The sequence below is a fragment of the Epinephelus lanceolatus genome, chromosome 5 (genome assembly GCF_041903045.1).
Source record: "Epinephelus lanceolatus isolate andai-2023 chromosome 5, ASM4190304v1, whole genome shotgun sequence".
Classification (NCBI taxonomy): Eukaryota; Metazoa; Chordata; class Actinopteri; order Perciformes; family Serranidae; genus Epinephelus; species Epinephelus lanceolatus.
In genome coordinates this window covers 6,182,148-6,199,135 of record NC_135738.1, presented here as the reverse complement: position 1 = coordinate 6,199,135, position 16,988 = coordinate 6,182,148, and the positions used below count along the sequence as shown (strand labels likewise).

At 40.6% G+C, this 16,988-nt stretch overlaps 1 protein-coding gene across 2 annotated transcripts; it reads right to left on the bottom strand.

The window, feature by feature from the left end:
* Positions 1-1,340: 1,340 nt before the first annotated feature.
* LOC117262869 (proton myo-inositol cotransporter-like) lies at positions 1,341-14,953 on the bottom strand. 2 transcript variants are annotated; one of them, XM_078167638.1, is made up of 13 exons: positions 14,835-14,953; positions 13,155-13,624; positions 12,316-12,475; positions 11,508-11,716; positions 11,235-11,343; positions 10,894-11,057; positions 10,626-10,740; positions 8,201-8,326; positions 7,713-7,831; positions 5,877-6,029; positions 4,960-5,132; positions 3,857-3,925; positions 1,341-3,754 (listed from the first exon to the last, which is right to left on the bottom strand). In XM_078167638.1, exons 1-13 carry the CDS (start codon positions 14,918-14,920, stop codon positions 3,746-3,748), a joined length of 1,962 nt encoding a protein of 653 aa, XP_078023764.1. In that variant the 5' UTR covers positions 14,921-14,953; the 3' UTR covers positions 1,341-3,745. The 2 variants fall into 2 exon arrangements, with proteins under 2 accessions (XP_078023764.1, XP_033491935.2); XM_033636044.2 differs by having other exon boundaries at positions 1,341-3,925.
* Positions 14,954-16,988: the final 2,035 nt, after the last annotated feature.

The following is a 16,988-nucleotide window of genomic DNA, read 5'->3' as shown; positions in this document are numbered from 1 at the left end:
AACACCACAGCCTACCTGAGTATTGTTGCTGACCGTGTCCATCCCTTTATGACCACAGTGTACCCATCTTCTGATGGCTACTTCCAGCAGGATAACGCACCATGTCACAAAGCTCAGATCATCTCAAACATGACAATGAGTTCACTGTACTCCAATGGCCTCCACAGTCACCAGATCTCAGTCCAATAGAGCACCTTTGGGATGTGCTGGAACATCATGGATCAACTGTGATGTCATCATGTCAATATAGACCAAAATCTCTGAGGAATGTTTCCAGCACCTTGTTGAATCTATGACACCAAGAATTAAAAAGGAGGTCCAACCCGGTACCAGCAAGGGGTACCTAATAAAGTGGCTGCTAAGTGTATGCTGATATTTTCCTATATACATCTCCACATATGAAATTGTGTTTGTCACAAATTGTGTGAACAGACGATGTGTGTACAGTTACCTCTCTGAGTGTGACATGTGATCTGTACTCTGTACATTTATCTCTTGCATCTGAGTCAGATATTTAGTTTCTGCCACTGTGTTTGTCTGAGCTCTTCATGTTTGTCTTTATGAAGCACAGAAGCACATTAATGTTTGGCCTGTGTGTAAAAGCCTCCGGCGCTCCACCCTGCCGCTTCCTGCTGGGCAATAACACCATGAATGCAGGAGTCCCGTTTACAAGCCTATCAAGTTACAGGACAGAGAAGGAACGACAGACCGCAGGCTCACTAATGACTGAACACATGTCAGTGCACATTATACTGTGGCTGAGTCAAAGACTGCTGACTGTGCTGCTGGCTGCTCTGCAGAGACTGAAAATCTCACTCATCATCACAAAGACTTCAGTCCAAATTAGTTTAACTTCATAAAACAGAAATTAAGTCAAATAATGTGACTTCATACTGAGCTTTTCTCCCAATCATGGCTAAACTGCACTGCATCGATCAGAGTCACTGTGTGGTCAGAAATACGTCCCTGCCTCCATCGTCATCAGCTCATTGAATGTGTCGGGTCGACATCTACTAACTGTTATAAATGCTACGCAGAACAGGCTCTGTGAACACACAGGTTACACACTGCTTGGACAAACCTTTAAGCATTTAAAGAGCTGGTCCACTTACATTATATATAAAAACTACAATTACCACCTCACGGTTGTATGCCCCCCGCAAACTTGTCATGTTGAAAACATGGACTGACCCTTTACACTCAGCTGATACAGGAGCTGGTTTTGTTTGATGACTTTTGATCCTCCAGTACTACACACTCAGCACATGTACAGACTGATGCAGTGTTAACGTGCAGGCAAACAGAGAAGTTTAAGCTGATAAATTCAGTCAGACACAGCAGAGTGCTTCAGTGTGTTTATTTCCAAAAGATCATATTAATGAACAGAACATGATCAGAGACACATGGAATGTATTTGTACAGACATTCATGTTTCACATTTTATATACAAACTGTAAAAAACACAGTGAGACCAAACTGAACACGTGTCGTCAGGTTAAATAGATCTATGGCTGATGAACTGTTGATCCTCTGTCTCAGTTCTCTCATCGTCACCTGAGGGTTAATTAGCTTTGCTCTACAAAACACTGTCAGTATTTTGATTTTATGATACAAAACTTTTCCCCTTTTAATTTCTCACATCGTCTTGTGAAGCTCCCTCGGTCATGTTGTCAGTCTTTAGATTCTTTAGATTTATTTCCTGTTTTTTTGTTTCAGATTTCACTTCCTGCCCTCAGGTGTCTCCTGCTCTGTGATTTGTTTGTCCCGCCCTGATGTGTCTCACCTGTGCCTGATTATCTGCCTCCCTGTGTTTTTAGTCTGTGTGCTCACTGCCAGTTTGTCTTCGTACCTCATGTCAGCAGTTTTCCTAGTGTTCCTTTTTTTATTTAAATCCTGGCTCATATTTTTGGACCTCCACTTTTCTTTCTCAATATTTTTGTGTGGCATTATCATATTGTCACATTGTGCCAAGTATTGATATTTTCTTTATTATATAAATTACAATATTACGAATACAAATAAAACTTAATGCCAGGTTCACTCTACACAACGTTTGTCTGTTCTACGATATAATACGATATACTTTATTGTCCCCGAAGGGAAATTTGTCTTTGACTCAAGTGCTGTGCACATTGCCTGCTTCCATAAAAAAATCAACAAACAATAAAAACACATCACACATAAATACACAATACATACAACAATACATCATCATTCAGCATTCCCTTAAAGGGATAGTGCATCCAAAAATGAAAATTCAGCCATTATCTACTCACCCATACGCTGAGGGAGGCTCAGGTGAACGTCTCCTCAGTCCTCACATCCCTTGCAGAGATCCAAGGGGAGAGGAGATAACAACACAACTCCACCTAATGCAGGCTGACGGTGCCCCAGATTCAAACGTCCAAAAACACATAATTGAAACCACGAAATATCTCCATACTGCTCGTCCGTAGTGATCCAAGTGTCCTGAAGCCCCGACATAAAAAGTTGTTTGGAAAAACGTCATTTGAACTCTGTTTTTAGCCTCACTGTAGCCTGTAGCTCTGACTGCCTCTCTGTGAGGCAATGACGTTTTTCCAAACAACTTTTTATGTCGGGGCTTCAGGACACTTGGATCACTACGGACGAGCAGTATGGAGGTATTTTGTGGTTTCAATTATGTGTTTTTGGACGTTTGAATCTGGGGCGCCGTTAGCCTCCATTAGGTGGAGTTGTGTTGCTACCTCCTCTCCCCTGGGATCTCCACAAGGGATGTGAGGACTCTAAAACTTCACCTGAGCATGAGGGTGAGTAGATAATGGCCGAATTTTCATTTTTGGGTGCACTATCCCTTTAAGAGGGCACCATGGCACTAATGCTCAGCCCTAACAGGCTATTTACTATTTGGTATAGTAACCGAGATAGGCACAAAGGAGTTTTTAAACCTATTCAGTTTGCATTTGGGGCATTTCTGACAGTCACTGTGTCACATTACGTGATTGTGGAGTTATGACACATGACATGACAGACTACACGATGGTCCACGACCAATCATCAGGCTGTAATCTGGCTGATATTGTGTAATGTGTACCCAGCATTAGTTCGCCTACTAGAATGATAAAATCAGTTGCTTTTTGGTCCACTTAAAATGTCTGAAGTGATGAACAGACTGAAAACTTTATCTTATTAGATAAAACAGTAAAACAAAAGTTTTCCTTTGGGGACAAAGTTTACAGCTGAAAAAAAGGTAATAAACACAATATATCTTATCACAATATTCAGCATATCGCAATATTTAAAATCATAAAAACATTGTTTCGTGATAATATCGTACCGTGGACCCTCTGGTGATTCCCACCTCTTGTAATCAGTGAGATTTAGGTGAATAGAGAACATGTGATATCACTGATATCATATTGCTTATAGAGTTTTCACAACACACATGACATCATGTAAAAGGAGTACAGATCTGTAACCACCAAATATGCAGTTAGACATATTGGACAAAGTGTACGTACCATAAATATGTAGATAAACAGATATTTGTAGAGTTCTAGAAACAAAATGCAGACTGCTCTAAAATAGAATTTTCAAAGGAACACTCGCCTGCTGCACAGAAACTTGTAGCTAAAAACACAACTGCACCCGAGAATGTTTCATAAGAAATCTTTCACATTTTAAAACGTTAATAGGCAAATATCAAAGTGTGCAAACAGGACACTGTGAACAAAGCTGCTCTGTATGAAGTTGTTCAGGGTCATCGTTATTTGAGCTGCGAAAACAAGGACATTGAACTGAACATTAAAAAAAGGCGAACTGTCGTAGCAGAGCAGAAAAGTCATGAGTGCACTCAGCACCTGGACACTGTACTTACAGTTATATAGGCTATGGCACTGTCTGACCCCGTCGCTCCATACTGTGCTGGGCTCATTTCCAAACCTTGCTAGAAAATTAAACATTTGAAAATCTCGTTCGAGAAATCTGACATATAAAAATCTTTTAAAATAAAAAACAGACACTGTTTTGTTTGTTAAAGTGCAGTCTCTCCCACTGTGCAAACAACTGCAGCAACCAACAATCAATCATTTTGATTTACACCAGCACAGATTAAAGATCGAACCCATGTTAGTGATTTTAACAGGAATATGTTTTTTAAGAACGTACAGATATGAAAATGTCCAAATAAGGCAGAAATCACTGATGTTTGTTTGTCTCTTCTCTGCACGGAGGATCTTAAAACTGCAGATCATTAAGGCCAGAATACAAACACATTCTTGCTGGTTTATCAGTTTTGAAGTCAGACAGTGTCCACAAGACATGGACTGGAATCATGCAAAAAGTTTTTACTCTAAATGAAAATAAAATAAAACTGTTGACGCTACAGAAAGAAGGAGAAATTGATGAGTCAGCAGCCAAGAGGTCACCTGGTTTCTGAACTCACTGAAAAAAAAAAAAGACGTGTTTCTAAAATTCTGTCAGCTGGGAAGATTAAAGTCATTCCCCAAAGTTCATCTTTAATGTCCTTTAAATAATTTGTTAAACAAGGACTTTCCATCTGAGTACCATCATCTGCTTTTCTTTCAGATGAGTCAATTTTTTAGGACTTTCCTGGGATATTTGTTATCCCAGCAGCTTCCAATGATCCCTGCTCACTGTAATCCTGGAAAAGTCCAGTGTTCCCGTTTATGACGACAGAGGGAATGATGGGAAACAAAAGGCATGCGAAAAATAAAAAGCAGACCAACTCCCAGGTGAGACAAAGACAGAAAAGGCAGATGATGAGTGAGGGGAAAGTGGCAGTTTAAGCCAATCACTATAGAGCTCAAACTTTTTTTTTGGTCATGTTTGATCGCAGCCACCAGAGGGCGACATGATTAACTTTCCTCCCCACACCACCAGACCAAAAGAGAAACTCTTCCCAGTCTAGTCTACGTCTGAGGCATCGTTGTCAGAGGGGAGGTAGTTGCTGCCTTTTACCCGGATGTAGTGGACGTGGCTGCTGTTGTTGGACGAGGAGGCTCCACAGGAGCACAGCGGACCGGTGAACAGGTTATCGACGTCCTCCAGCTGCAGGCCCTGGGTCTCTGGGAGGCAGCCGAGGACGAAGAGCAGAGCCAACACCACCAGGCCGGTGTACATGAAGAACGCTCCTGAAGAGACATTCACAGTTTCTCTGTCAGGGTCTGAGCTCTGACTGTCAGTTCATATTGTGTCACAGTGGTAACTCGCACTGGATGAAAATGAAATGGACATGGCAGAATTCTCCAGAGCGTGTTTTGTGAGCTCTGTCGAAGTTTCCCCAACAATTGCTCAAGATCATGACTTTTTTTAAATGTATATATATTGTTTATTAATAAATCAGGAGAGTCAGTGTCTGACTGCAGTCTGAGCTTGTGTCTGTGCTTTTAAAAAAAACGTTTTTTTCCTATCCTGTATGTTCAGTCAGTCCATGGTTTTACTTTCACATCGCTCCATTAAAATCCATTCAGGACTTGAAAACAAAAGTCAGTTGTGGTTCATCTCATCTCCTTCGTTTCTGTCCTGTTGCTACAAACACGCTGGTGTTTACAGTGACCACGCCCGGTTATGTTGTGAGGGAAAACAAAATGTTTGGATCGGGTTAAAGCAAGAGATGCCCTCTGAAGATGAGGGGAAGCTTTCACTGACATGTGTTTCAATGTCTATAAAAAAATAAACAAATCAAACAGTATTGAACAACACTGATAACCAGATTAATCTGATCATGATTCCTGAGCAGAGCTGTGAGAGACATGATGATTTATAAAAGTTTGAAATGAAAGAAACGACAGCATAAAGCATCCTGTGATGATCACTGATAAAACGTCTCACCTCACATGTAGAAGCAGTTCATTATGTATTAATCACCATCTTACCGTAATAGGTGAGAAACTGAGCGACGTGCAGGAAGGTCAGAGACACCAGGACGTTGAAGATCCAGTTGACCCCGGATGAACAGGCGTTGCCGGTGCTGCGGGCCCACAGTGGGTAGATCTCTGAGTTCACCGTCCAAGGCATGGTGCCCATACCTGACACACAGAGACAACACATTATCTACCTGTCACCTCACACCTTCACTGTGTTCACTCACTCACACCTACGTCACTGATTTACTGATAAGACACACTCCATATGTCGCTTTTTTTCAGTTGTCTTTTTCAGTTCTGTCTGCCGTCTGTTTCCTGTATCAGCCACAGGGCTAGGTATCATTCAGAATAGTGGTTCCCAACTGGTGCAGCCACGAGCTTCAAGGTCCACAGTTAAATACATTCAACGTCATACTTATGTTTGGCCATGTTGTCAAGACGCTGTGCGTCAATCCTCACTCTACAGCAGGACACTGCACTTCAAAATAAAAGTTATGTGCCAGAAATTCACTGTACTTAAAATGTGTGTTTTTTGTTGTTTTTTTTTGTCATCTCGGGGACAAAACATTTTTGCCACCAGGTGTCACAAGGGCTCAGTTTGGTTTATTACCTCTGCCAAGGAGGTTATGTTTCCGCCGGTGTTGGTCTGTTTGTCTGCAAAATAACTCAAAAAGTTCTGAACGGATTTGGATTAAATTTTCAGGAAAGGTTGATAATGGGACAAGGAACAGATGATAAAGTTTTGGTGGTGATCGGTTGAAGTGAAGTGGATAAAATAATAAAATGGCAGGAAATCCGAGTTGCTTGGCGGAGGTCTGCGCTCTCTGAGTGCTCTAGTTAGTAAATGTTTCATTACTGCAGCAAGAGTTGTTTTAAGGTACTGGAAAAATACAAAAACGCTGAATTCACTGGATGGATGAGACTTATGACAGAAACTGCCTCCTTTAAATATGAAATATTATTTACTGGCTCGAGTGCATAATACAACAGGAAAATAACTTCTTTATATTTATTAAGGGCTCATGACACTGAAGAACATATGGGTGCATCTGTGAAGTATTTTGTTTGTTGAAGTATTTTTGTTTTCCAAGTCATGTGTTCATAGAAAAATCAATAAAGATTTAAATGACAGAAAAATAAATAATTAAATAAAGTGTGTTATTTTACAAACTCGACATACTGACCTCAACTCAGAATCAACCTGCGACCCACTTTTGGACTCTGACCCACCAGATGGGAACCACTTACAATACCTGTACAAACAGCACGACGAACAGCAGATACCAAAAGAGGACCTCATTTGATACCCTTTTTTATTTTGTACTTCATACAATCCCCACAATGTGAATGAATTCAATTGCATATAATGCCACTCCTCCTCCCCATTAAAATGATTTTAACATAAATAGATTTTGAAAATGTTCAATTTATCAAGAATGTATTGAATAACTGCACAAAAGTGAACACATTGAAACTCTTGTCAAATACGCCACGCTTGACTTCAGGACACCTCAGACTGTCTGGGTCTGTAGCTGCTGCTGGAGTAGATCAAATAAAACCACACAAACTGGCTTTTTTTTGTTGATCTGGATACAAAAAGGTTTAAAGGCAGGGATCGATTATTTCCACTGATACCTTTTTGTGTCACATCAGTTAAAGGTTTGTGACATTTATGTGGGCCCTGAAATATATTGTATGAAAATCACTTCTTCTGAGCCACCATCATCTTTTTTGAGATATGGAAACTAGTTCACAACAACCAAAGACAGCTCACATGATAAATTCACCGGAAGACTATTGGATATGGGAGGATTCTTGAAAAACAAAGAGGAAGTGGTGTCAGACCTGGAGCAAAGAATGCAAGGTAAAGGATGAGACCCATCAGGACGACCCAGGAGTAGGACGTTGGACAGTAGTTGTAGGCCCAGATCGCACTGTCACCTCCCTCTGTCTGGTTGGAACACCTGGATGACACAATCATTGCAAGAAAGTGAAACCAACATTTGCCAATAGACTTAACTCCACTTGATCTTTATAACTGAGCAAATAAATCTGGTTTGCAGGCAACTCTGAGCTGTATTTTAATTCTGTATTTCTTTAATAACTGCTGCTTCTGATACTATTTCGTGTGCAAAGAAATCGACCTGCAGTGCAGTTCACAGGTGCTTTTACTGTAGGTACATGTTAAAGACACATTTCAAACACATCGTGATAATGTTCTACTGTCAGCCACATGAACGTTGGGAGTTTGTACTGTGACACTCATGTTTTTATCTCAACTATTCCTCAACCTCTCATTTACTTTCTGTCACACACATGAACCAGAGTCTGACCTTCCCCAGGTGGCGTGATCTGTGGACTCTTGATTGGCAGGAACACAGGAGGAGTCGGACACTCTGGTGCCGTTTTCACGATAACAAAATCCACAGTTTGGATCCAACATGCAGGATTCACAGGACCTGGAGGACAGAGAGGAGCTGTAAGACCTCTGACATACTGACACAATACTGACTAACACACCCACACACACACACAAACACAAACCACTCTGTCAGCAGAGATATCTCAAACCTTTGATAACAACAAATCCAGTGAAGCTTTATCTCCAGAGGACAACACTGTTCACTGATGCAGGGAGAACATATATAGAGGATCTATACAATCAGCACAGTTTCAAGATAAGAAGCCCCTGACAACAGACTCTGATTTCACTCACTCACACATAAATGCACAGAACACACAGTATCTGGCCTGCGGTAACACATAGATGTTAACCTACACAAAGCAGCATGTTAGTGTGGAGGAAGGTTCGTGTTGCTTGGCATCAGTCCAAGTCTAATTGCAGAATTGTTTGTGTTGGTAGAGCCGAATAAATCTTGACCAAATAAATCACACCCTGTTGTCGCTTATTACTGTGAACTATTAAATGGCGCTTCTACAGTTGTCATATAAAAGCAGTATCACACCAGAGGTCGTGCTGTTGGACTGAATATCAGCACAGCTGTGATAATCTTCAGCACTCGGCCACATTCCCTCTGTGGGATGCTTTGATCAGCCTACCTGCTCTACTTTATTTTAAAACTAGAATTGCCATCCTATGGTTATATGACTCCGCCCACCAGTCCAGCGTCTCTGACAGTCTCCATCCATGTCAGTGAAAACACGGATGATTCACACACAGAAGATCTATACAATCAGCACAGTTTCAAGATTAGAGTCACCAATTCAGTATCTGACCAAATGTCTCCCCTTCTGTTCCTGAGATATGACGTTAAAAAATGATGATGTCACAGTCAAGCTGACCTTTGACCTTCTGGATATAAAAATGTCATCACTTCATTATTTTATCCTACTTGATTTTTTGTGAAATGTTATAATTAGCATGCATGAACTCTTGAGTGTAGGTCACAGTGACCTTGACCTCTCCAGATTCTAATCAGTTCATCGATTAGTCTAAGTGGATGTTTGTGCCAAATTTATGGAAATTCCCTCATGTGTTCTTGAAATATCATGTTCATAAGAATGACATGAACGCAAGGTCACAGTGACCTTGACCTTTGATCACCAAATTCTAATCACACTATTGTTGAGTTCAAGTGGATGTATGTCCCCAATATGAAGAAACCCCCCCTCAGGTATTCTTCAGAATATTCTTCAGGTATTCACATTCACGAGAATAAAATGAATGTAAGGTCACTTTGACCTTGATCTTTGACCACCAAAATCAAATCAGTTTATTGTTGAGTCCAAGTCGACATTTATGCCAAATTTGAGGAAATTTCCTTCAGACATTCTCTTTAGATATTATACTTTTGAAAATTTAACAGACATGGTCATAGTGACCTTGACCTTTAACCATAGAAATCTAATCAACTTATCACTGAGTCCAAGTGGACGTTTGTGCCAAATTAAGGGAAATTCCCCCAAGGCATTATTGAGACGTCACCTTTACAAGAATGAAACAGACGAGGTCCAAATGACCATAACCTTTGACCACCAAATTTTAATCAGATTTACGTTTAGTTCAAGTGGACATTTGTGCCAAATTTGAAGAGTCCCTTCTAGGTGTTCCTGAGATATTGCGTTCATGAGAATGAACTGGGCACAATCTTCTGTTCCTGAGATATGACATTAAAACATGATGATGTCACAGTCAAGCTGACCTTTGACCTTCATTATTTTATCCTGTTAGACATTTGTGTCAAGTTTGGTCCGAATTAGTATATGAATTCTTGAGTTATGGACAAAAACAAGTTTTGTGACACACAAGTCATTCTTAACACAAGTTTATTCTTCAGTCCAAGTGGACGTTTGTGCCAAATTTAAATAAATTCCCTCAAGGTATTTTTAAGATACTGTGTTCACAAGGATGGGATGAACAAATGGATGACCCGAAAACTTACTGCCTTCACGGCAATCACCAGTGTGGAGGCATAAAAATAAGTTGTAATAAAAAGCTGTTTTTTAATTCACACTGCCCCGCACATCATAAAAAATACTAAAATATAAAGTAACTTGTGCTTTGAGTAATTTATTTACCAGGTACTTTTTAACTGTAACTTGAGCAGGTTTCTTAAATGGAAAATCTCACTTTTACTTTAGTCATTTTTGTTATAATCTGTACTTTGATTTGAGTACAGACTTCCAGAACTCTACTCACGACTGTCTCAATGAATAAGAAAAACCCTAAAAACAAACGTCTCAAATTCAAAGTGACTGATTGGTGGTGATGATTAACCTAACTCTCGTGTCTCTTACCCGTATAATCTGCAGGTTGAGTTTTGAGGGTCAGCTGGGTGGAGGGTGATGGGTGGAGAATGTTGAGCAGACAGCAGGAACCCGACTGCCAACAGAGCCAGACTGAGACCAGTACCTGGATCAGAGAATATAATAATTAGAAATGCATGAATCCTGCACAGACCACAGTCATGTGACATGAAGCTGTTACAGAAACATGTCTCAGTAAAATATGAAATGACTGCAGGCAGGAACTGTTCTGTTTAAGAACACTTTCCACATTACAAACCTAAGAGGCTGCCCAGGGTCAGCTTCCTGCGGCCCACTCTCTCCACCAGCCAGAACCCGACCAAGGTGAACACAAAGTTGGTGGCAGAAGTCGCAGCAGCCAACCAGATTGCCTGTTTATCATCCCGCACCCCCGCCATCTGCACTATGGTCGCACTGTAGTACCTGATATGAACAGAGACATTCACTGATAGGCCAAATCAATTTACATTTCAACCCACAACCAAATTTCTGCAGCAGTTCTTCTGGTCAGGGCAGTGAGGAGACAGAGACTGTTTACAGGGGTGGGCGATGTTATCAGGAAGATATGGGGGGGTAAGACCAGATAAATAAATGACTTACATGACAGTGTTTATCCCCGACAGCTGCTGAAACATCTGGAGGCCGCAGCCGACGATGAGAGCCCTGCGAGTCGGACCGTGGCTGAGGATCCGCAGGATAACAAGTCCACCTAAAGAACGAGCAGAAATCTTTAATAAACATTAAAATTTCAACTCATGGACCTCAATTTCTTTTTACATTTCAGTTTATACAAAAGGTGGTTCTGTCACGACTACAGAAGAATGATTCTGTCACTGCTTTTTATTTCTTTCTGTTTTCACAGAAATATTTCACCTGCACCCGCCTCTTTCTCCTCGTCCTCGATAGTGGTTCTGATGGTGTCGAACTCCTCGTCGACGCTCCGGCCTCCTCTGATCCGGGTGAGAACTTGCCGGGCCTCTTGGCTGCGGCCCTTTTGGAGAAGCCAGCGGGGGCTCTCAGGCAGGAAGAAGAAGCCAACGAACTGCAGCACTGCTGGGACGACAGACAAACCCAGCATGTACCTAAAGTATGGAGAGAACGAGGAGTGAAGAAGAGCTTCAAGAGACATCTGCCTCCGCTGACACTCAGGTTTGGGTCCTCAGACTCTGAGGTATCAAGGAGGGATTTACAAGGTGGAAATTTCAAGCTGCGTCATCACTGAATGAACCTAAATCATGAATTGGGGCAGTAAATACACACAAGTGAGGATATCTAGATCTGATCCACTGGATTGAAATCTGAGTCAATATTTTGAGCTATAATCACTGCATCTGGCTTTTTTTAGCATCTGTGTTGTCTATTTTAAGTCCAAGTCATTTACAGTCCTTTGTTTGCATCACCTGGAGCTGTCAGAACTTCCAATGACTCACTGAAGCCACATGGTTTTATAAGCAAGCGAACATCAGAGCGCACAAAACTAGATCACCTCACATGAATCTTTCTGTATTGCAGTTTCTTGTCACAATTTGCCGATAGCAATCCATCTGAGAGAAGCTAACACTGACAGTGCAGATGTGTTAACCACAGTCTTCAAACAGGAGGAGACAGAGTAAACACACCTAAATGCCTGTCATGGAAAGTTATTGGCAGAGTGTAGTGTAGCATGAGAACCAATCCATACCTCCAGCCATTGTGTCTCAGGTAGCTGAAAGCTCCATCGATCACACTGGCTATGAACTGGCCACCAGTGATGAAGAGGTTGTTGATCGTGACCAGCTGACCTCTCCGGTGAGGCGGGGACACTTCAGCGATGTACACAGGAACTGTCATGGAGGCAATACCTGACAGAGACAAACAGATTTCATTTTGATGTCCACAGAAACAAAACTGACACAGATTTCATTAATGCATTTTCTGGTGAAGACAATCTTGGAACAATAAATTGTATTCTGCAACATGAACGACATTTCTACGCTCAATTCAGGTAGTAGTGGGACTGGAATAGCAGGTCAGGTGGGCTGTGGTGAGTAAACTAGAATTACTGCCTCGCGGTTGTATATGTCAGAAAACCACTCTAGTTACAGTTACAGTTTCCATGGCTTTGCACACCAGTCCAGTGTCTCTGACAGTCTCCATCCATGTCAGTGAAAACATGGATGATTCACACACAGAAGATCTATACAATCAGCACAGTGTCAAGATTAGAGTCACCAATTCAGTATCTGACCAAATGTCTCCCCTTCTGTTCCTGAGATATGACGTTAAAACATGATGATGTCACAGTCAAGCTGACCTTTTAGACCTAAAATGTCATCACTTCATCATTTCATCCTGTCAGGGTTAGGGGTTAGTCAGTTTGTGCTGCAGTTCTTGTATGAAAGGTGCCATATAAATAAAGCGTATTACATTTGCCCAACACTGCTCATAAATGTGGATTGTAAAGGTGTGGTACTGTATTAGTGTGAAACTAGGTCAAGATTAATAAATCAAAATGACAAACATTCCCAAACAGAAACTCACCTATGCCCACACCGACTGTGATCCTGCCCACAAGCAGAACCACCTTGTCCGGGGCCACACTCAGGATGATGCCCCCAACACTGAAGATGAAACTGGCCAGCAGGATGCAGATCTTTCTCCCCAGCCACCCGTTCAGAGACCCTCCACTGAAGGCAGACAGAGCCGCAGCTCCCACGGTGCTGGACACCAGCAGCTCCTGCCACAGAGCGCTCAGGTTCATCTCCTTCTTCAGGAGCAGCATGGCCCCGGACACCACCCCGGTGTCATACCCGAACAGGAACCCTCCCAGGGCCGAGAAGAACGCCAACACGTAGACGAAGCCCGGCGTGGAGGCATCTTGTTGGTCCCGGAGATCCCCAGCAGTGGAAGAAGATGGAGGCCCGATGAGACTCTGCTCTCCATCATCCACCACCTTGTGCCTCCTGCTGCCCATAGAGCTGCTCATGTGCTTCAGGCTGAACTCATCCTGGCTGTTGGACATAACATCAGTTAGAGCCCCAAATCTCCATCAACACACCGTAAAGTGAGCCACAAACTAACACAGTTTATAATGTCACATTCTCTCCAACACCAGATGTCCCAACAATCTCCAACTGATGTTTCGCCCAGGGTCCAACTGGAGATAAGAATCAGCGAAGAAGCCGAAACGTCGAGAATTTAACAGCTAAACTAACTAGCTTAAGCTAATGATAACGTCTCGCGATAAAACTACACGTAAGGTTCCGTTAGTTCATCATGTTTATCTGTCAGACAGTCGTAAAAAAATTACCGAAACGGCGTTACTAGTGACTTAAAACCGATTGTTTACCACTGACAGTGTAGCTACACTCTGTGGGCGGCCATGTTTAGTACTTCCGGTGTCCGTCACCTGACCGCCCGCAGCAACATCAGCAAAAAAAAAAAAAAAAAAAAAGTTGGCAAACCATTTGCAATGTTAAAAATATGCAACTATTCATAACTACAATGTGTAATTAACATCCAATCCATATACACATAATCTGAGAATTATCTTTTTTAGCGACCAACTTATTTATTTTAATCACTTTCTGTATTACGCGGCACCAAACTCCGTTCAAAATTTAGCATTTTTACTTATTTCTTGTTTATCCTTGCATATACATGAGTTAAAACATAAATTCGTACCATTTATTGGCCTTATCTTTAATTCGGCATACACATGGCCCACCGATTTTGACCCAATCTTTAAAAAAATACTGTATTTAGCATGTAAATAATTTATATTTTGGTTACACCATTTACATGATCAGTTGTTGTTTTAGCTGCAAACATTACGTAATCTATTTCCAGTTTTACACAGAGGGTTTATCAGTTTGGGCGGCTGTTGTTGAGACTAGATATGAAAGTGTAATAGAATATGTTTCTTGAGGCTTTGAATTCATGTACACACAAAATGCAGCTATAAACTACATGCTGACCACTATAGGTATAAAGTATTACAGTTTGTCACACAGGCTCAAACCAATGTTCAAATTTAGTCATTAAATGTAAGAAATATAACGTTACAGAAATGCAGCAGCTTCAGAGTCGTTGGGCAGTGAACAGCTGAGTGGATGTGTCCGGCACATTAAATATTACTCACGGTAAATATATAGGCTAAAGACCACACAGAAGCTTTGCTTTAAAGAGGTGATACATGTGCAGAATAAAGTCAAATCACACCTGTATAAAGCTTGTTGTGGAGCACTGCAGCAGCTGGTGTCCTCTTCTTTAAAATAAAGGAAGTTTGCCTGCTGGTCCCGGATCATATGATGTCCCTGCAGCAGAGGAGGAGCCCGCCTATTGACACTGTAATGAAGACTTCACCTGCGCCTCCAGCGACCCTCACTGAGTACACAGCAGCTGTCTTCACCTCAGTGTTGGCAAGCAAGAGTTACAAAGTGCTTCACAGAGTACAGATATATGGAAGCAAATAAGAGAAACAACTATCTTACCTTATATCTTTAAACACCACTGAATTAATTTATTTCTTTATTCAGTGTTCACAAATTTAGATCCAACAATTCAAGTTTCTTACTACTACTACTACTACGACTACTTCTTAATGATAATAATAATGATTCAGGTGGCTCAAATTCAGATCCAGAAATTCAAGTAAAAATAAAATCTTTTTTTTTTAATTCTGAAACTTGATTTTTTTTTCCTTCTGAACTGTGGACATTTACTAAAAAAAGGCAAATCAGGAAATTTCATATAATCATTTCAAATAAGTTAATTCAGAACAAATACATTCAGACGTGATTTGTCAAAGTAAAATATTTCAACACTATGAATTCTGTGGTGTCTTCTGTGCTTCTATACAGGCTACAGATACTGCTATAAACAGAAAGGACATGAAAAAACAGGTACAGCATGAGCAAACTATCACAATATATTTTCATGTCAGCTGCCTCTGAAGACTTAACAATCGCTGATGAATCTGGATTTTATTTAGCAAGTTAAAGACATTATTCTCTTTTAATGTTGATGTTTTTTCTATCTATTTTAAACACCTTTTTAAAAAAAAAGAAAAAAAAGAAAACATAAATGTTTCTTTAAAAATTGACAAAATGACACCATTTATCACAAACAGAAACTGTAGAAACATAATATACTGTTGGATTTTCAAATATACGTCAGTCCCCTAACACATCATGTAGAGGGAATGCTTCCATCAGAAAAAAATAATCACAACCAAATCTGAGCTTCAAACAGTGATATATTATTAAAATCACTTTATTCTACATCTCATCTAAAATTTGGCCAAAAATAAACCGTTTGCATGACAACAATGAAAAAACAAGACTTTTCTCAACTCCAGGATTTCATCTTGAGGGGAGGGAGGGTCCTGGATTTTCCTCCAGTCACTCAGGGAGGGCCAAGAAAAATATTTGGAGCTTCGTGGAAGGTCACACCCAGCCACCCTCTCCTCTGATTAGTAAAGAACAGTCCCTATTTTTTAATGGTTTATATGTTAAATCAACACTTTTTAAAGACTGAGTAAAAACTGGTCGGCCACATAAATAAAGAAATGGTTCAAACCTCTGCTTTTAAATATTCACTTGCAATGATATTGAATGGAGTTTGGTGCTGCATTCTGGAGGACGTGCCTAAAATAAATAAGTGATAAGTTTGTTGTTAAAAAAAGATATTTCATAAACAACGTGTATATTATTTGGATGTGTATGGCGCATCTTAGTCATGAATCGTTATGTATTATTATAAGTTGCCATAGACTGTACGGTCATACCACTACTACTACGACTAATAATAATATTAACAGTAGCTAATACACTGGATTTATATAGTGCTCTTCTGGATACTTTATGACACTTTACAAAGAACAACAACAACAAAGTAAAGAAAATCAACAGTACAGAGATGAAATAATTCATAATAGTAATAGTAATAATAATAATCTTTTTGAAAAAAGGAAACCCAACAACTAAGTCACAGCCCAGCCGCCCCCTATTCTGATAAATAAAGAACAGTCCCTAAAAAAACAAAAAAAACCCACCAACTACCCTCCCTGCTGCCAGTGTAAATAAATACCGTAGTTACAGCGCTAGGTGCGCAGTACAAAACACTGCGGATGATTGCCGCACAGGAAACCAACTGAAAGGTTTAGATTTTGTTGAATTAATCGCAGTTCTGTAAAAAGTGATGTTTACCGAATTTATATTTACGCTCCAATCTGTTGTAAACCGTTTTAATATTGTCTCTGTGGGCTCAGTCGCTCTGCTCATCCTTAAACAAACATTTAAATGTGAATTATCTGAATGAGATCCGGCGCAAATCACTGTCAAGCCTCACTGTTAAATAAAGCGGTAAATGAGT

Coding starts and splice junctions, on each gene's coding strand:
- LOC117262869 (XM_033636044.2), bottom strand. CDS start 14,920: ATGATCCGGGACCAGCAGGCAAACTTCCTTTATTTTAAAGAAGAGGAC. Junction 13,625..14,834: donor CCACAACAAGCTTTATACAG/GTGTGATTTGAC, acceptor TATGTCCAACAG/CCAGGATGAGTTCAGCCTGA. Junction 7,832..8,200: donor GATCACGCCACCTGGGGAAG/GTCAGACTCTGG, acceptor TGTGTCATCCAG/GTGTTCCAACCAGACAGAGG.